Raw genomic sequence first — 17,619 nt, forward strand, 5'->3', positions numbered from 1 at the left:
CAATAGAGTAGGCATCCCCAAAGAGGTCAGTGGAGATGAGCTCAACCTGGCGAAGTATGGGGGGTAGACAGGGAGGAGAGGAGAGGAGACAGAGTTCCGTCTCTCCCCACCCTCCCCCCTGCCTGGGGGTGGGGTTTCAGGGAACCAGGTTAGAGTACCCAGTTCAGATTGCCAATGCCATGTTGGCAGCAAAGCCGCAGAATGTCTTCATCAATGTCATGTCCAAGCAGTGTCAAATCCAGTGTGAAGGTCAAGCAACCCATCCCGCTCCGGGGATGGGATATGTTAGCTGGCAGTGGGGAACCCACCAGGCAAGGGGGGCGGAAGAGACACACATTTACTTCATTCATAATCTGCATTCTCACTCTACTTGCATTCTTTTTTTTTTTTTTTTTATTATTATTATTCTTTTTTTTTTTTTTTAATTTATTTATTTATTTATTTATTTTTTTTTTTAATACTTTTTTCTTATTTTACAATTTTTTTTCCAAGTTTTTTATATAAACATATACAGTGGATTCCGGTTATTTGGGCTACCGGTTAATCGGGGCAGCTGTTTATTTGGGGAAAATCTTAAAAAACAGAAACCAATCGAGAAAATAGCCAGGGTTTACTTCGCTTAATTGGGACAGCATGCCGTTTAATAGGGGCAGGAGACTGCAGCACTGGAGATTACCCTACGATTGTCTCCGACAGTACCACGTGGTTTGGTCAAAATTCTGGAGGTCACCACCACCACAAAACAATAAAAACAATTAGCAGTCACCTGTTTATCGGACTTTTCTGTTAGTGAAATCTATCATAAACGGACAGTAAACTCGATCTTACTGAATTTGCGATAATACCGACAGCTGGAATTCTGTGGGTTATTATGGTGAAATGTGTTTACACTTCCATGAAATCTTCAATCATATGAAAATATTAATTTTCAGATCTTCTCTTCATTCATATTTTTAAAGCTTTGTAACTCGTTGCTCAGTTCTCACTTGCGCATATCGTGTTACTTGCAATTTGTGCGTGCCGTGTTCTTTGTTATTGATTGCTTATATTTTTACTGTTTTAAATTTTAACCCCCACCCACAAATGTCAGTGAACAGAAATGTCAACTAGTTCGTATGTACATATTACAGTACGTATTAATTATTCCGATTATCACGTATATTCTTCCGATTTCACGTATTTTTTAATTGGTAAGGTAATAAAGGGTAAATTTGTGCTTAATATATCTTTGCTTTTATAGCCTGTTGATAATATTCCTCCTATTTTCTATAATTAGAATCGCAGTTAAATAGAATTAAAATTCAATTCACAAATGCGATCACAATGACTGTCGCTTACTGCACATCGTATAGTGAATGGCACTTTACTATGTTGAGTGGGGGGGGTACACTGTATTTTTTAACTATTACATGAAATTTCGGATAATTGGGGCAGCCGCTTAATCGGGCCAAAATGCACTAGTCCCGATGTGTCCCAAATAACCAGAATGGACTGTATTTATTTTTTTTTTTCATTCAACTCATTCATCTTTTTCTCACACACCAGGAAGGGATGCAATGATGTGTACTGTAAATTTAAATATTAATTAAAACTAGGGTTAGTGTGTACTTTAACTAGAGCATTTATGGTTTCTGTTCTTTTTCTCACACGCTTACACTTTTATTCATTCTTCTAGCTCTCATCTCATTTATTCGACTCTTACTTTCTGCACTGCACTCTCTGGGCACCTCAACTTACTGTTATTCTTCAGTTGTGGTGCAGGCCTAGCCGCAAGTTTTTTTTTTTTTTTTTTGTTTTTTTTTTTGCACGCCAGGGGAGAATACAGTGATAATGTTTATGTGGTTAGTAAATGTTTGTTAGTACAGTATATATAATGTAAGTTATTTTTAACTTTGTATTCTTTCGGCCAATTACATTTACTCTTCCACTCATTCCCATTCACTCTCTCTTTCTCTCATGCTAGGTCACTCTTTCTTTCACCAAAACTGCCATTTATTTCCTTTTACCATAATTCCTAGTTCACTCAGTGCCCAGCCTATTCATTCTATCTTTCATTCTCATTCATTCATTCTTCTTTCATTCTACATTGCATCCCCTCGCTACTAGAGTTTACTGATATTTTTCAGCTAATCTGCTTCCCTTGCTGCATGTACATCTCCCTCCCCTACATGGTTACTTATTTGGTGTGGAGCCACAGGTTCCTACACATGGCAGGGTAGTCCTGGGGAGTTTTGTCATGTCATGGTTCCGTCAGGACAGAGAATACTGCTATCCTAACAGTTTTTAAGTCTTCGTCTTGGCGTGGTGGGAAACTTGGGCAATTTTACTATTGATTATTGTTTAATTGTTGGGAGGCGAATTGTCATTCTTTGGATTGCTCTGCGCATTTCGAATACTTTATGTGTGAAAGATGTAAAAGCTTTATAATTTTGCTCTTCTATTATGAACAGATGTTCTTCTCCCCTGGGAAGTGGCCAATCTGTGCTATTAGCTGGGGATGTCATATATTATACATTCATACAGAATGTGTGATTGTACAGTAAAAAACGTTTTCTGAAAAAAGCAGACAAGCTGCTAGGAAAGTTCATATCAAGGCAGACTTTTTTTTTTTTATGTAAACCCCAAACACGAGAGGTATTAGAACCTATAGTACTTAGTACCGTGCTTGGGTTGGAGGTTGAGAAGATGAAAGAAGATATTTGTTGACATTGGACCTGAACTTCTGTAGACTGTAATTTTCAGCAAATACGTATGAAGGAAGGTTGTTTCAGAAAACGGCAGTTGAATAAATACACGAGGAAGAAGAAAAGTTGGTTCTGTGAGTTTGAAGTTGGACAGTAAATGGATGTTGGCTGGTGGCGGCACGGGTTCGGACTGTTTTGAAAGAGAGAGCGGGAATTATAGAAGCCAATTCAGAAGAACAGTGCCCATGGAAGTGTCTGTAGAAGAGGCATGCAGCAGAAACAGTACATCTATGAGAAAGCGAGTGGAGAGACTCTGTTAGGGATGAATCATTAATTAACCTAACTGCCCTCTTCTCAATGGAATCAAGAAGCCTGAGAGAGGTTTTGGGGGCACCACCCCAAATGTGGGAACAATATTCCATGGCAGGGCAAATTTGCGATATATACAGAGTGAGCAGCTGTTTGGAAGAAAAGTAAAGCAGAGAGCAAAAAAGAAAACCAAGTTTTTTAGATGCAGAGGAAGCAATATTTGTATTGTGTTTGTGCCAAGAGAGATTAGAAGTCAGGGTAATCCCCAAAAGAGATATATCATTTTGCCTAGAAATCGGAGTGTCACTAAAGATAAGCATAGGAGCAGAAGAATCCTTTTTTTGCGAGATATAAGACAAGACTGAGTTTTAGAAGGGTTGGAATCAACTAAGTTGTCTTTACCCCACTGGAGAATTACCTGAAGATCGGAATTTAAGGAATTGGTGCCAGAATTTCGAGAAGTTAAAGCTGATTGAGCAGGACAAGGTTTCTCAAAATGAAAAGTGGAATGCAATGTGCTATCATCGGCAAAACTATGGATAGGATTTCCAGTCAATGGAAGAAGGTCATTAATATACAAGAGGAAAAGAGTGGGTGAAAGAACTGAACCTTGGGGGACACCGACATTAGTGGAGAAGTTAGAAGACAGAGAGCCATCTACCATCACCCACAGTGAGCAATCATAGAGAAAACTGGATAACCAATTACTAAAAACAGTTGGAAAACCATAAGATGGAAGCTTGTTTAGACCTTTATGCCAAACACGATCGAAAACCTTTCAGATGTCAAGAGCAACTACTTGTGTTTCACCGAACCTTTCCAATGAATTAGTCCATAAATGGGTAACATCACCAGTGGATCGACACTGACGGAATCCATACTGGCGATTGTTAATCAGACGGAAGGTTTCTAGGTAGTTTAAGAGCTGGCGGTTAATTGATTTCTCCATTACTTTAGAAAGAGTAGAAGTAATTGCAATGGGACGATAATTGGATAGGAGGGATTTGTCACCCTTTTTAGGAACTGGCTGGATATGAGCAAATTTCCAAGCAGAAGGAAAAACACTTTTGGAATAAGAAAGTGAAAAAAGACGGCAAAGAATAGGAGTAAGTTAAGGAGCACAGGTTTTGAGAACAAATGGAGAAATACCTTCGAGACCTGGAGCTTTCTTAGCATCAAGATTTGTCAAAAATCCTTCTGACATCCTTTTGACGGAAGACCACAGGACATATTGAATGGAGCGTGTTGGGAATGGTGGAAGGTGTTTTACCAAGATCATTAATACATGAGCTCGAAGAAAAATGGGATGCTAGCAGGTCAGCTTTATCCTTGGCTGAAGTGACAACAGAACCATCTGGTTTGGACAGAGGTGGGAGCAGAGATGGGCAAAAGTTGCAGCCAATAGCTTTGGCAAGAAACCAGATTGCTCGGCTACCATTAGGGCAAGAAGCAAGTTTTCTACTGTTAGCCTGTTCAAACTCTAGTTTGGACTGATTAATAACTGCTTTACAATTGTTGCGAGCTTCAGTGTAGGCAGAAAATGAAACTGAAGAATTAGAAACAAGCCAATTACAATACGCAACGTTCTTCTCTTCAACAGCCCTAGCACATTTATTGGAAAACCAAGGTTTAGATAAAGGACGAGATTTTAAAGCGGAGTGTGGGATAAAGGATTCCATTCCTGCAAGAATAATTTCACTGACACGACCTGAGCAAACGTTGGCATCAGAAGTTTTGAAACAGTAATCCGACCAAGGAAAAGAAGAAAAGAAGTCTCGCAGGTCATCCCATTTTGCATTCTTGTAATGCCAAACAACATGAGGTTGGGAATAGCCATGAGATAAAGGTTCCATTGGAGAAGAGACAATCACCAAGTTGTGATCTGAAGTGCCTAAAGGACCTCTCACTTCGACCGTGTACTTAGAAGGATTGTTTGTAAGAAAAAGATCAAGCGTATTGGCTGTATGATTAGGATTGTCCAGTATTCTTGTAGATAAATGAACAATCTGTGCAAGGTCATTAGTAATTGCAAATGCCTCAGCATCTCGACCAGCTGGGTCGGCGTGACTAGAAAATTGCTGCAGTAGTCGGTGTAACTACTGCAGAAATTCCAGTATATAGCCAATAAACGTGATGTGCCTTAATCAAAATTATTAATTGCATGAAACAGGCATAAAGTAAGACAGAACAAGCTCTCTTACTTTGCATGGTTAGAAAGACAAAAAACATGTAATGAGGCTAGAAAGAAAGAATCCTCTCTTCAAGGTATAAGAGATGCCTCAGCTACCATATCTCACAAGATATATGGATACTTGTGATATGTATTAGTTGATGCATATGGTTGCAGGAAACCTGATAATAAAACAAGCTTTATTTCTAATACTCTAAATATAACCCTCAAGCTTTATTTATAATATATTTAAAATATATCCACCAAGCTTTATATCTAACATATTGAAAAATTTTCCAGGTTGTGGACACAATCAGAAGAGATAATCAATTGGCAACTAAAAGAATATCACATGTATCTTACTTCAATAAAGAGAAAATATAGTTTAATCACCTTAATTTACTAGAATTAAATATGTATAGAAATAAAGGGCTTTGCACAAGTGTTAAAATAATTATCATTTATTTTAATATCTGTTAGATAAATTGAATTTAAAAATAAATAAATAAACAAATAAATATACATATATGAAATTTTTCTCTGGTATGGAAAAAATACCAGAGTACAAACCTCGTATGTCATCAGCCTATCCAAGTACATAAACAATTTTAGACGACATTCACATAGCTGTTTCTGCTCTAATGTAAGCCTGAAATGATAAAAAAATTATAACTATTTAAATGACACCCAAGGGTTCAATACTCTACACATTAAAAATCATTAATCATTATTTTTAACTACAGTATGTTACATCAAACTATGGTACATTAAATGATATTGGTGCACAATATATAGCCCACAAATTTATATAGATACAAAGTTTACAGATATCAAATTTTTATTTCAATCCAATATGTAAGTAGAGGGGGGGACATTCTCATGTGATACTGCACTCTATTCCTTCTGTATTAGTTTTAATCCAGTAATACAATCAAATTCATATTCATATTTATTATTTTTTTTAATCAGAAATACTCTAATTTTTATGCATTTGGTTTTAGTTTGGTATAGGATTTTACTGGCACATTAGCGGCAATGGCTATTATACACCATGACATGATAAAAATAGATTCTGGTAACTTTAAAGTAGGTTACCTGGTCAAAAGGTTAAGTATATGTTAAAAAGGTGGCATATATTCTAAAAATATATGCTTTGTTTTATATATATATGCATAAGACTGTAATGCATTAGGGCTTAAAGCCTCAAGATGCGAAAGAGATTAGACTATGTGTATTTTAGTGCAATTGCATCATTTATACACAGCTAAATATAGATTAGCAAATTTGCAATAGCGGCATCGTTTAAGTTACATCTCATATTGTGAATACCTTCACAACGAGTTGCCATGACATTGCACTACTTCGAATAAGTAACGGTTCACCCGAAGGAGAAGACTGTTGTTACTTATTCTCAGTGGATACCACCACCCAAACGGCACCGTTTCAGGGCTATTTGGCCCTTGTGAAGATATACTTCACAACTGTTTTGCCATCATTACATCACTTGGGTACCTACCTACCCTCCCACAGAAGAAGGGCCAAATAGCCCTGAAATGGTGCCATCTGGGTGGTGGTGGTGGTGGTGGTGGTGGTGGTGGTATCCACTGAGAATAAGTAACAACAGTCTTCTCCATCAGGTGAAGCGTTACTTATTCAAAGTAGTGTAATGTCGTGGCAACTTGTCGTTAAGGTATTTACAATATGAGATGTAACTTAAATGATGCCGCTATTGCAAATTTGCTAATCTATATTTAGCTGGGTATAAATTATGCAACTGCACTAAAATACACATAGTATATATGCATATAAATTAATAAGTTGTAAAAAAGTAAAAACAGCTGACACCTTGTCATTGTCGGATAAAATCTGACTGAGTATATAAGGCTCAATTTTTATGCACACACCCATAAGGATCTGGGTATTTTCTTGCCCTTTTTACTTGAAGTACTTGCAATGCATCAACCTAATTTCAACCAAAATCCAAAAGCAAGATGGGCTATATCATTGTTCTCCAATTGTTTTATTCACAATTTGGTAATTTTAAAATATGTTAGAGGCAAAATAATAAATAACAGCAGACACAAAATAAAATAACTAGTATTCAGATATATTTCTTTCGTATCTTAAAGATTAAGATATGAAAGAAATATAACTGCATTATGACCTTGTATCCTCTTGTATACACTTTAAACATGGCATACAAAGTTGCAAAGATAATGTACTGCAACACAATTTCAAACAAACCACAACACACTCTTGCACTTGTATAAACTTTCAACAACATATAAGGTTTGTGTATGCCACTCTTACTTCATTTTTAAATGAAGAGGATGTTAACACTACACAGATGAATGAATCACACTAGCCCAGTAGATATGAATGGCATAACACTAATGATCCTGTTCAGGTTTCCTGACAAGGTGAATAAACATTTTTGAATCTACAATCAAGCATAAATGAATTTTTAAGGAAGAAAAAATCAGAAGTACACCACATTATAACTGGGAGCTAAATGATTCTGTGATAAATAAGAAGAAATGAAAGATAAATTGTTGAAACAAAAAGTAAATAAGGCACCTTATGTTGATGAAATCCATGCATTTACATTAAAAGAATATGGCAAAAGAGGCAAGCACATCTTGCAATAGGCGCCTCCATAGCCAGATGGGCAGGAGCAGCAGTGCATTGCACACACTTATTGACTAGACCGGGGTTCGAGCCCGTGACCACCAAATACGGTGGATGCGGAAAGGTCAGGGAATGACCATCGCATATCCCCAGAGCAATATGGTGTTAGTTGCTAATGATCCTAAAAACCAAGTAATGATTTTCATCTTGCATAATCATCTTGCATTTCATTTTCATAATCATCTTGCAATGATTATGAAGGCATCCTTAGATTCAGAAGAGTTCTCTATAGACAGGAGATGAACAAATAACTCTCCTATTCACAAAGGAGAATTAATGAACAAAGAGAAAAATTTTTCAGACCTGTAAGTTCTGAAAAATTTAAGACCTGCAATACTTCTTTAACAACTGACTATTATTTTCTCTGTTCCAGAGGAAATAATGGTCAGCACTTAAAGAAATATTGCAGGATCAACATGACAGGAAAGTAGCTATACGGAAATCACAGCATCAATTTGATGAGGGGAGATCACATCCAAATGATCTGATCAGCTACTATGGAAGAGTAATAAAGAAACTAGATAACAAAATAATGACATCCTATATGATTTCAGTAAATTTTTTCACCGTTCCACATGAAAGATGCTGTACAAATGGGCCAGTGTGGCATTGGGAGCAAATTACTCCCATGGATAAATGAATTGTTTAGTGGAACAAGATAGAGGGTGGTTATAAATGAGCACTGCTCTTTCTAAAATAATGTTATTAGTGGACTTGCTCATATTCTTTTCAATATTTATTAATGATACTGATAAAGGAATATCAAGCTTATTAAGTTTGCAAATGATAGAAAGGTTGGCAGGATGGTTAATGAGGGGAATCAAAGTTTCTACTACTAAAACACCTAGAAAAATTATACGATAGACTGAGATAAGGCAAAAATTCAGGTTTAAAGTTAATAAATGAAGGTACTGCATACCAACTGGATGGTATCACACTACAGGTGGTAGAGAACAAAAAAAGATATAGAAGTAATTGTATACAGTCCATCATGAAGTTCTCTCAACATGGCAGACAGGATGCTAGAACTACTCATGTGGGTTCTATACAAGAATTTTTCCAGCTGTGACAAGCATTATCATCCTGTTGTATAAGATAATGATCAGGTTACTATGTGACTACTGCACAGAAGTCTGGAAGCCTCCTTTTATAAAGTATTTGGATCTGTTCGAATGACTGCAGAGAAGAGCAACAAGATTAGCCAAAGACACAAAAGGAGCATTCTTACCATGAAAGACTTCAGTTTTGCAAACAGCAATACATGGAAACTAAGCACTGTGAGGACACCTAACTGCAATGTGTAAAACATGAAATCAGTGTTTATCAACTTTTTTTTAATTATCACCCCAAAAAGGGCTTTCTTATACAGTTTTTTTTCCCTAATCGTCCCACATGAAATTTTAAACAAGAAAATACTTTATACTTACTCTTTTTATTCAATGGGATCCCTGTGCCAGATGCTTCTTAGCTAAAAGTTCAATGTTCAGTATGATGTTAGTAAGTTTAATTCTAATGTCTGCTCTTCATCATATATGAATTCTGTTTCTTTCCTTCTTTTTTATATTTCATTTACTAAAACCACTTTCAACCATATAAAACATTGGAAAACAAAGTACTTTGGCCATTTCAGACCACATTGTTGGATAAAGAAGTTTAGTTGTTTTTGAACCCAACAACTCAGCCATTCCACCATTTTCGAATTTATATTTGCATTCTTTGTTACATTTTAATTCACTGAGTCCTTAAATTTCTTCACTTGCAGACCCAATATCACATCCAACATAGATGTTTCAATTGGAACATCCATGGCTTCATTTCAAAAGAAAATTAAACTGAAAATTTATTTTTCATTAACTTTTTAAAGAACACAAATGATCTGAATAATTCTTAAGATCATTCTCAGTGAGAGATTCCTTGATTTCAGCTAACTCTTGCATACCACGAAATTGTTTTCTCATTAAATTACTTTCAAATATTTCCAGTTTTTCAGTGAAGGCTTTTAATACGCATTTGCAATCACCATAATTAATTTCCCTTGAATTTGAAGTGATACTTCATTAAGTTTTCGAAAAATCCGAGCCATATAGTATAAGTTGATTTTGTTTACTGATTTCCTTTGCTAAATCTGTCTTCTTCACTATCTAAACAACTAATTATCGTATCAAATAGGTTTACAAAGCTTGTTAGCAGTTTCCTTTAGAAAGCCATCTGACTTCTGTATGCAAAATTAGCCTCACATACTGTTCTTCATTATCAACACAAAATTTTCTGAAAAGGTGATCATACTTACTATGTGACTTTATTTTATTGATGGTTATAATAATTATGCTGAGAGATAGATACAAAGCAGGACAAATACTTTTTGCAACCAGATGATTTCAGTGCACAATGCAGTCTATTGCAAGAACTTCAGGACATAATTCCTTTAGGTAGGCTATAAAATCTTCATATCTTGCAACCATGGAAGTAGCACCATCAGTGGAACAGGATACCAAATTTTCCAATGGTACTTGTTTTTCATCAAACCATGTTTTTACAGCAGAAAACAGCAAAAATAGATGCTTCAGTAAAGTCAGTTTCTATAGATTTTACAAACATCTTTACAAGGACATTACAATGGTCCTTGAGGTTGTCACAGACATTCTCTCAGATACGCCACACAAGCTGTATTTGCTACCTGGGAGTCTAAAACGCTGATGGAACTGATATTCGAGTGACACTCGAGTCAAGTGGACCCAATTTCGGCGAAGTCCGGACGGTCTGTGACAGCCATATCCTCTGCTTGCACTTTCACGATGGTGGGACTGTTCGAGGTGTGGAACCCGCACCACAGGGAGGAATGCCGCCCCTCTATGTTACCAGGCAGTACTAGGTGGTAGATAACTCTCATCAACCGGTGAAATACAACCACTTTGCTTATTGGAGGCTTGAAGTGGTGGAACCCATGTTTAGTCTCTAGAGCTAAGTTCCGGTCAACCCTTCCCTATCTCTTCCATCATGCAGTATGATTGATGACTTTTGAGGTTATGATGAACGTAGTGGGGAGATCCAATATTCCTTACATTTCGAGGGTACAGCTCTAAAACGGTGTTCGCAGGCTGGCCGCTAGTTAGTACACCGGACCAGACCGGACCTATTGGTAACTCTCTAGGAGGCTTCCGGATCAGCTAGTATATAATCTTGCTACCTCCACTCTGCCAGATAGTGAGTAGAAGGAGTCCGAGTAGAGTGTATGCAGGGAGCATTGTCGAGGCCACGCTATGTCAAGGATCTGGGTATATTCTTACCACGTGTACGCCATATCAAAAAATTTCATTACTTCATACAGCATGTCCCACCCACTTTTTCTTACTATTGAATACACCATGAATTGTCAAACTAATAGAGCAAGCTTATCTGCGAAAAGATCAAAACCTCCCAAGCATTTCCTAATTCATTTCACAAATATACGTGGTCTCAATTATAATCTCAACGATGTCCATTTCCACTTGCAATCTGCCAAACCCCATGTACTTTTTCTGATAGAATCTCAGGTATCGTTGATTCAACTACTGCTCATCTCAGAAGCCCAAATTATTCGCTGTATGATTCCTTTCGCCTCAAAAGTGGTACTTGTGCATATGTCCATTCTGATATTCCCTGTCAGAGACTTGGCAATTTGAAATCTTCTCTCTTTGATATTCTCTGGCTTAAAATCTTCTCTACCTCATTGTGTCAAATTCATCTGTTGTCTCTACCGTTCTCACAACTCCACTAATCACTTGGAGCTCTTTGGCTTCCTCTCTTTGCAACTTGACTTTCTCCAGTCTAACTTTCCTAACAGTGAGGTAATTTTTCTTGGTGATTTTAATGTTCACAACTCCAGCTGGCTTCCATTTTCTAGTCACACGGACCAAGCAGGTCGAGATGCTGAGGCTTTTGCAATTACTAATGACCTAGCACAGATTGTTCATTTACCTACAAGAATACCGGACAATCTCTGTCTTCTCTCTCTCTCTGTCTTCTAACTTCTCCACTAATGCTGGTGTCCCCCAAGGTTCAGTTCTTTCCCCCCACTATTTTCCTCTTGTATATTAATGACCTTCTTCCATTGACTGGAAATCCTATCCATAGTTTTGCTGATGATAGCACATTGCATTCCACTTTCCATTTTGAGAAACCCTGTCCTGCTCAATCAGCTTCAACTTCTCGAAAATCTGCTACCAATTCCTTAAATGCCGATCTTCAGATAATTCTCCAGTGAGGCAAAGACAACTTAGTTGATTTCAACCCTTCTAAAACTCAGTCTTGTCTTATATCTCGCAAAAAGGATTCTTCTGTTCCTATGCTTATCTTTAGTGACACTCCGATTTCTAGGCAAAATGATATATCTCTTTTGGGGATTACTCTGACTTCTAATCTCTCTCTTGGCACAAGCACATTACAAATATTTCTTCCTCTGCATCTAATAAACTTGGGTTTTCTCTTTTGTTCTCGGCATTACATTTCTTCCAAACAGCTGCTCACTCTGTATAAATCGCAAATCCGCCCTGCCGTGGAATATTGTTCCCACATCTGGGGTGGTGCCCCCAAAACCTCTCTCAGGCTTCTTGATTCCATTCAGAAGAGGGCAGTTAGGTTAATTAATGATTCATCCCTAACAGAGTCTCTCCACTCGCTTTCTCATAGACGTACTGTTTCTGCTGCATGCCTCTTCTACAGACACTTCCATGGGCACTGTTCTTCTGAATTGGCTTCTATAATTCCCGCTCTCCCTTTCAAAACAGTCCGAACACGTGCCGCCACCAGCCAACATCCATTTACTGTCCAACTTCAAACCCACAGAACCAACTTTTCATCTTCCTCATTTATTCATTCAACTGCTGCGCCTCCGTAGCCAGGTGGGAAGGAGCAGCAGTGCGTACCACACGCTTCTTGATTAGACCGGGGTTCGAGCCCGTCACCACCAAATATGGAGGATGCGGAAAGGTCAAGGAATGACCACCGCATATTCCGGAGCAATATGGCCTTAGTTGCTAATGCTCCTAAAAAAAACCAAACAACAACAACATTCAACTGCTGTTTTCTGGAATAACCTTCCTTCATACGTATTTCCTGAAAATTAGTCTACAGAAGTTCAAGTCCATGTCAACAAATATCTTCTTTTGTCTTCTCAACCTCCAACCCAAGCACAGTACTAAGTACTATAGGTTCTATAGTACTTAGTACTATAGAACCTATAGTACTTCTTGTATACCTCTTGTGTTTGGAGTTCACATAAAAAAAAAAAATAGAAAAAAAATCTCTTCTTGCAATTTACAATCATCATTAAAATAATGAACATATGCCATTAGAAGGGCCTTATTGTCAGTAACTGTAGATTCATCAATCTGAGGAGAAAATTTTCTCATTTTTAGTTTGTCAATTAGCTGTTCTTAAATGTTAACTGACATCTCATCGATTTTCGTCTTCGAATGGAATCGTTGCTCATTGGCAATGCTTTTAAAATACTGGAAGGATTTTGATGCATCATTGTTGAAATGTCTCAGCAACTGTATTGAGCACTACTAGTTTTTGTAATGATTTCTGAAAATTTTATAAGATGCAATCATTCTATCATTATTTGTTTGTGTGTGTTCTTCTTAAATAAGGAAGTAACAGTGTTATGTTGCTCAAAATTCTCTATTAAATTTTTAAAATATTTGATATGTTTACCAATTTTATCAGGATTTTTCTTTTTAAGTGATCTCAAAGTCTTCATAGTTTCATAGCCTCATTTGAAAAAGAACCATTAATAAGACGCATAGGCTGTTTTGAGTCAAATGGACTTTCAATAAAACCATAAGCTTCAATAAAACCTAAACCATAAAACCATAATTCATCCAGATACTGTCGACACTTTTTCTTTCCAGCACTTGACATGTTTGATGATGGGCTGAATAACTACAAATAAAATATAGACTATTTTATTTAACTCTCAGAGTCCAGGTCACTCACAAAAGCACTGTGGATCAAAAATAAAAAACTTCCACAAGGAAACAAAAAATCAATACCAATTTGTCGCTTAGAAAGTACAAACAATAGATTGAAACATTTCCTCATCCCATCCATGCCTCATATATTGACCAATGAAACAAAACAATAAGTAAATAAACCATGCCGCCACCAAGGTAGTAGCTGTCGGAAAGGCACAAACGGCAAGGATTGCAGAGACATTACCTCTGAAAGAATTAGGGATGAAATGCTAATGAAAAGCAAAGTTGGTTGAATTAAATCACACCCATTATCTTCCTTTTATCAAAATGTCTCACTCACTCCTAATATAATATACTGTACCTGTATGTTTAAATGTTAATATAATATACCGTACCTGTATGTCTCAATTATTTGTTATTTGGTTTTTAGCAGCATTAGCAACTAAGGCCATATTGCTACGAGGATATGAGTTGATCTTTCCCAGATCTTTCCACATCCTCCGTATTTGGTGGTCACGGGCTCGAACCTCGGTCTAATGAAGAAGCATGTGCTGCGCACTGCTGCTCCTGCCCACCTGGCTACAGAGGCACCCCTATATGTCTCAGAGGAAGGGAAAACCTAATGAGAGAAATTAAATATTAAGGAATAAGATGTCGTCTGGTAGGGTTGAACTTGAGGGCCACAAATCCATTGTATTACCCATGATATTCCCCTCCAAGGACCAATTTTTGCTCCCGGTTGAGAATCGCTGCTTTAAATGAATTGAGTAAACTAAAAACTGATGTTATCCAGACTCTTTTTCTAATTAAACATATAACAGGACAAATTTAATTTGAAAAAGGATGGTTGCTTGCAGGATAGTAGTAGTAATAGTAGCATCTGATGCAAGAAAGCAAGCATATGAGCTTATGCAGCATCAGCCGAAAAAAAAAAAAAAAAAAAAAATTTACACGACAAATCTCTCTAAATGTTTGTCCAGTTCTTCCTTAAATTTATTTAACCTAACAACTTCCACAATGACAGATGGAAGTTTATTCCAGCAATTACCCACCTGCTGGCTAAATGCAAATTTCCGCACATTTATTCTACATCTCTTTCCTCAATTTCAATTTATGCCATCTTAGGTTCGTAATCTGAACAAGTGGAAGAATCCCATCATAATTCAGCGTGCACAACCCATTCAAGGCCAAGTCTCCAGTCACTGCAATTTGCAGAATGAAAAGAACCTCTCTTATTAAGAGGATCTCTTCATTGCCCTCACCAATCTTGATGCCTTTCTACATGCTCAAGCAAATCTACAACCTTCCTAAAATGAGGCCTCCAGACCTGTACGCAGTACTCAAGGCATGGCCTGACCTTTGCCTTATACAGAGGGACAATCACCTATTTTTCCCTGCTAGCAAAATACGTTTTTTTTTTTGTTTTTTTTTTTGTTGTTGGCACATCAGCTTCTGTGGCCATAATGCAGCTCCCAAACTTTTTTCAATTTACTCTGATCCAAGCATGAGGCGGGATTCGAACCCGTGACCTTTGGGTTGCCAGGCAAGCACTTTACCCACCTGGCTAGCACAGTCAGCCAAAATTCCTGTACATCATTGACAAAATCATTTGGCAGTGTTAGGTGGGTCAGAAAACTGCTAGCTTGGGGGGGATACAGGGATTAAAAGATTAACAGTAGCCACTGGCAGAGGTGATAGTGATTCTTGCACCGTTCTGTTGGAATGAGCAGCAGCCTAGAAAACAAGATGCAGGGTATTTCAGAGACTGCTAGGAGTCATTGCGATACAAGTAAACACATGGATTGTGTAAGGTAGCTAAGAATAGGAACAGGTGCATGTATACTTGCATGGACACCAATGCTAGGAGTTTGGTAAACATATTTGATGAATTTGAGGTATTGCTCAAAACACCAAAGGCAAGATATTGTTGGGATATCAGAGACGTGGTGTCACACAGATATAACTAATGCCAAACTGGAATTTGTGGAGTACGTCTACAGAAAGGATAGACAGGATAGGAAGGGAGGAGGGGTTATGCTATTAGTTAAGAAACACATAAAATCCAAGGAAGTGAAGCCAGTTGACATCACTCGACAGTGCAGTGTTGAATCAGTTGGTGTGATATAAGCATTGGGAGATCAAAATTGAGAGTAGGAGTGTGCTATAGGTATAATGACTCTGATGAGTATAATAAGAAACTGTACAGGAAAATAGAGTGGGCCAGTAAATCAGAGAGACTTATAATGCGGGATTTTAATTTCCCAGATATTGACTGGAATTTGTGGGTTGGTCACTCACACACTAGAAGGCTTTGGGATTTATTGGATGATTGTTTTCTACATCAGCATGTTCGGGAGGCAACTAGAGGGAGTAATACTCTTGATCTGATTATCAGTAGTGATTCTTCATGCATTAAGAATCTCCAGATAAAGGAACCACTAAGTGGAAGTGATCACAGTGTGCTGAAGTGAGATTTATTCAAAGCGGTAACTACCATCAGGTAAAGGGAAGGGTTTTTGCTTTCGTAAAGGCGACTACAGTCATCTGAGACAGTATTTCAATTCTATACGGTGCGACCAACTGATTAGGTTATGAACAGCAAATTCAAAATGGGAAGCATTCAAAGAATTTATCTTGGAAGCTACTAGGCTTTACATACCAACTAAAAAATATTGTTCAAGGTTTAGGCCTAAATGGATGTCAGATGAACTAATGAGGCAAACGGAAGAGAAGAAAAATGCATGGGATACATATAAATTAATGGGTGAAATGGAAGCCTACAATAGATATAAGTTGGTCTGTAACCAAGTCATAAAGGACATTAGGCAGGCAAAGGCAGATTATGAGAAATCCTTGGCAAAGGATGCAAAGAAAAACAACAAAGAGTTCTTTACCTAGTTAAAATCTAGAAGGAAAGGGATGAATCAGATTCGTCCGCTGGATATTGATGGTTCAACTGTTGATGATTCTGCTCAGGTGGCTAACAAATTAAATGGGTATTCTGCATCTATATTGACATGTGAGGAGTTATTCAGGAAGGGGAATGCCTGAAGTGAATTAAACTGTCAGTGAGCTAGATAATTTTGTAATAACTGAGAGCAAAATGGAGGAAAAATTGTTGAAGATAAAGATAAAAAAGTCACCCGGGTTGGATGGGATCTATCCAGTTATATTAAAGGAGGCAGCAAAGGAAGTAAGCAAACCCTTAGCCATAATTATGAGAGCTTCTTTGGACCCAGGGGAGGTACACATGGACTGGAGATGTGCAAATGTGACCAAAATTTACAAAGGATGATCAAAGGGCGACACAAGTAATTATAGACCTATTAGTTTAACTTCTGTTCCAGGGAAATTAATGGAGGCACTGGTTAAAGAAGCATTGCAGGATCATTTGGACGAGACTTTAGTTTTAGCTAGGACACAGCATGGGTTTGCTAAGGGGAAGTCTTGTCTGACCAATTTGGATACTATGATATAGTCACAAAGAAACTTGATGCATATATTTTGATATCATACATTTGGACCTTAGAAAGGCTTTTGATACTGTTGCACATGGAAGACTGCTGCACAAATTGGAGCAGTGTGGCATTGAAGGCAAATTGCTGCTATGGATAAAGGGATGGTTGAGTGGGGGAAGGCAGAGAGTGGTAATAAATGGTCACTGCTCATCGTGGACTAATGTCATTAGTGGAGACCCTCAGGGTTCAGTGTTGGGTCCATTGTTGTTTTCTGTATTTATAAATTATGATACTGATGATGGTATATCAAGGATAATGTCCAAATGTGCAGACAATACAAGGTTGGCAGGGTTCTT

The 17,619-nt window shown here is 37.6% G+C and overlaps 1 protein-coding gene across 1 annotated transcript in view; it reads right to left on the reverse strand.

Moving 5' to 3' along the window:
- The window catches only part of LOC150089359 (NBAS subunit of NRZ tethering complex-like), a 1,057,261-nt gene that overhangs the window by 817,959 nt on the left and 221,683 nt on the right, over window positions 1–17,619 (reverse strand). The window contains exon 19 of the mRNA XM_090389247.1: window positions 5,734–5,812. Coding sequence (XP_090245373.1) covers window positions 5,734–5,812 — 79 coding nt within the window. The remainder of the gene's footprint in view (window positions 1–5,733; window positions 5,813–17,619) is intronic.

Source organism: Mastigoproctus giganteus, chromosome 2 (genome assembly GCF_048544385.1).
Source record: "Mastigoproctus giganteus isolate SK-2022 chromosome 2, ASM4854438v1, whole genome shotgun sequence".
Lineage (NCBI taxonomy): Eukaryota > Metazoa > Arthropoda > Arachnida > Uropygi > Thelyphonidae > Mastigoproctus > Mastigoproctus giganteus.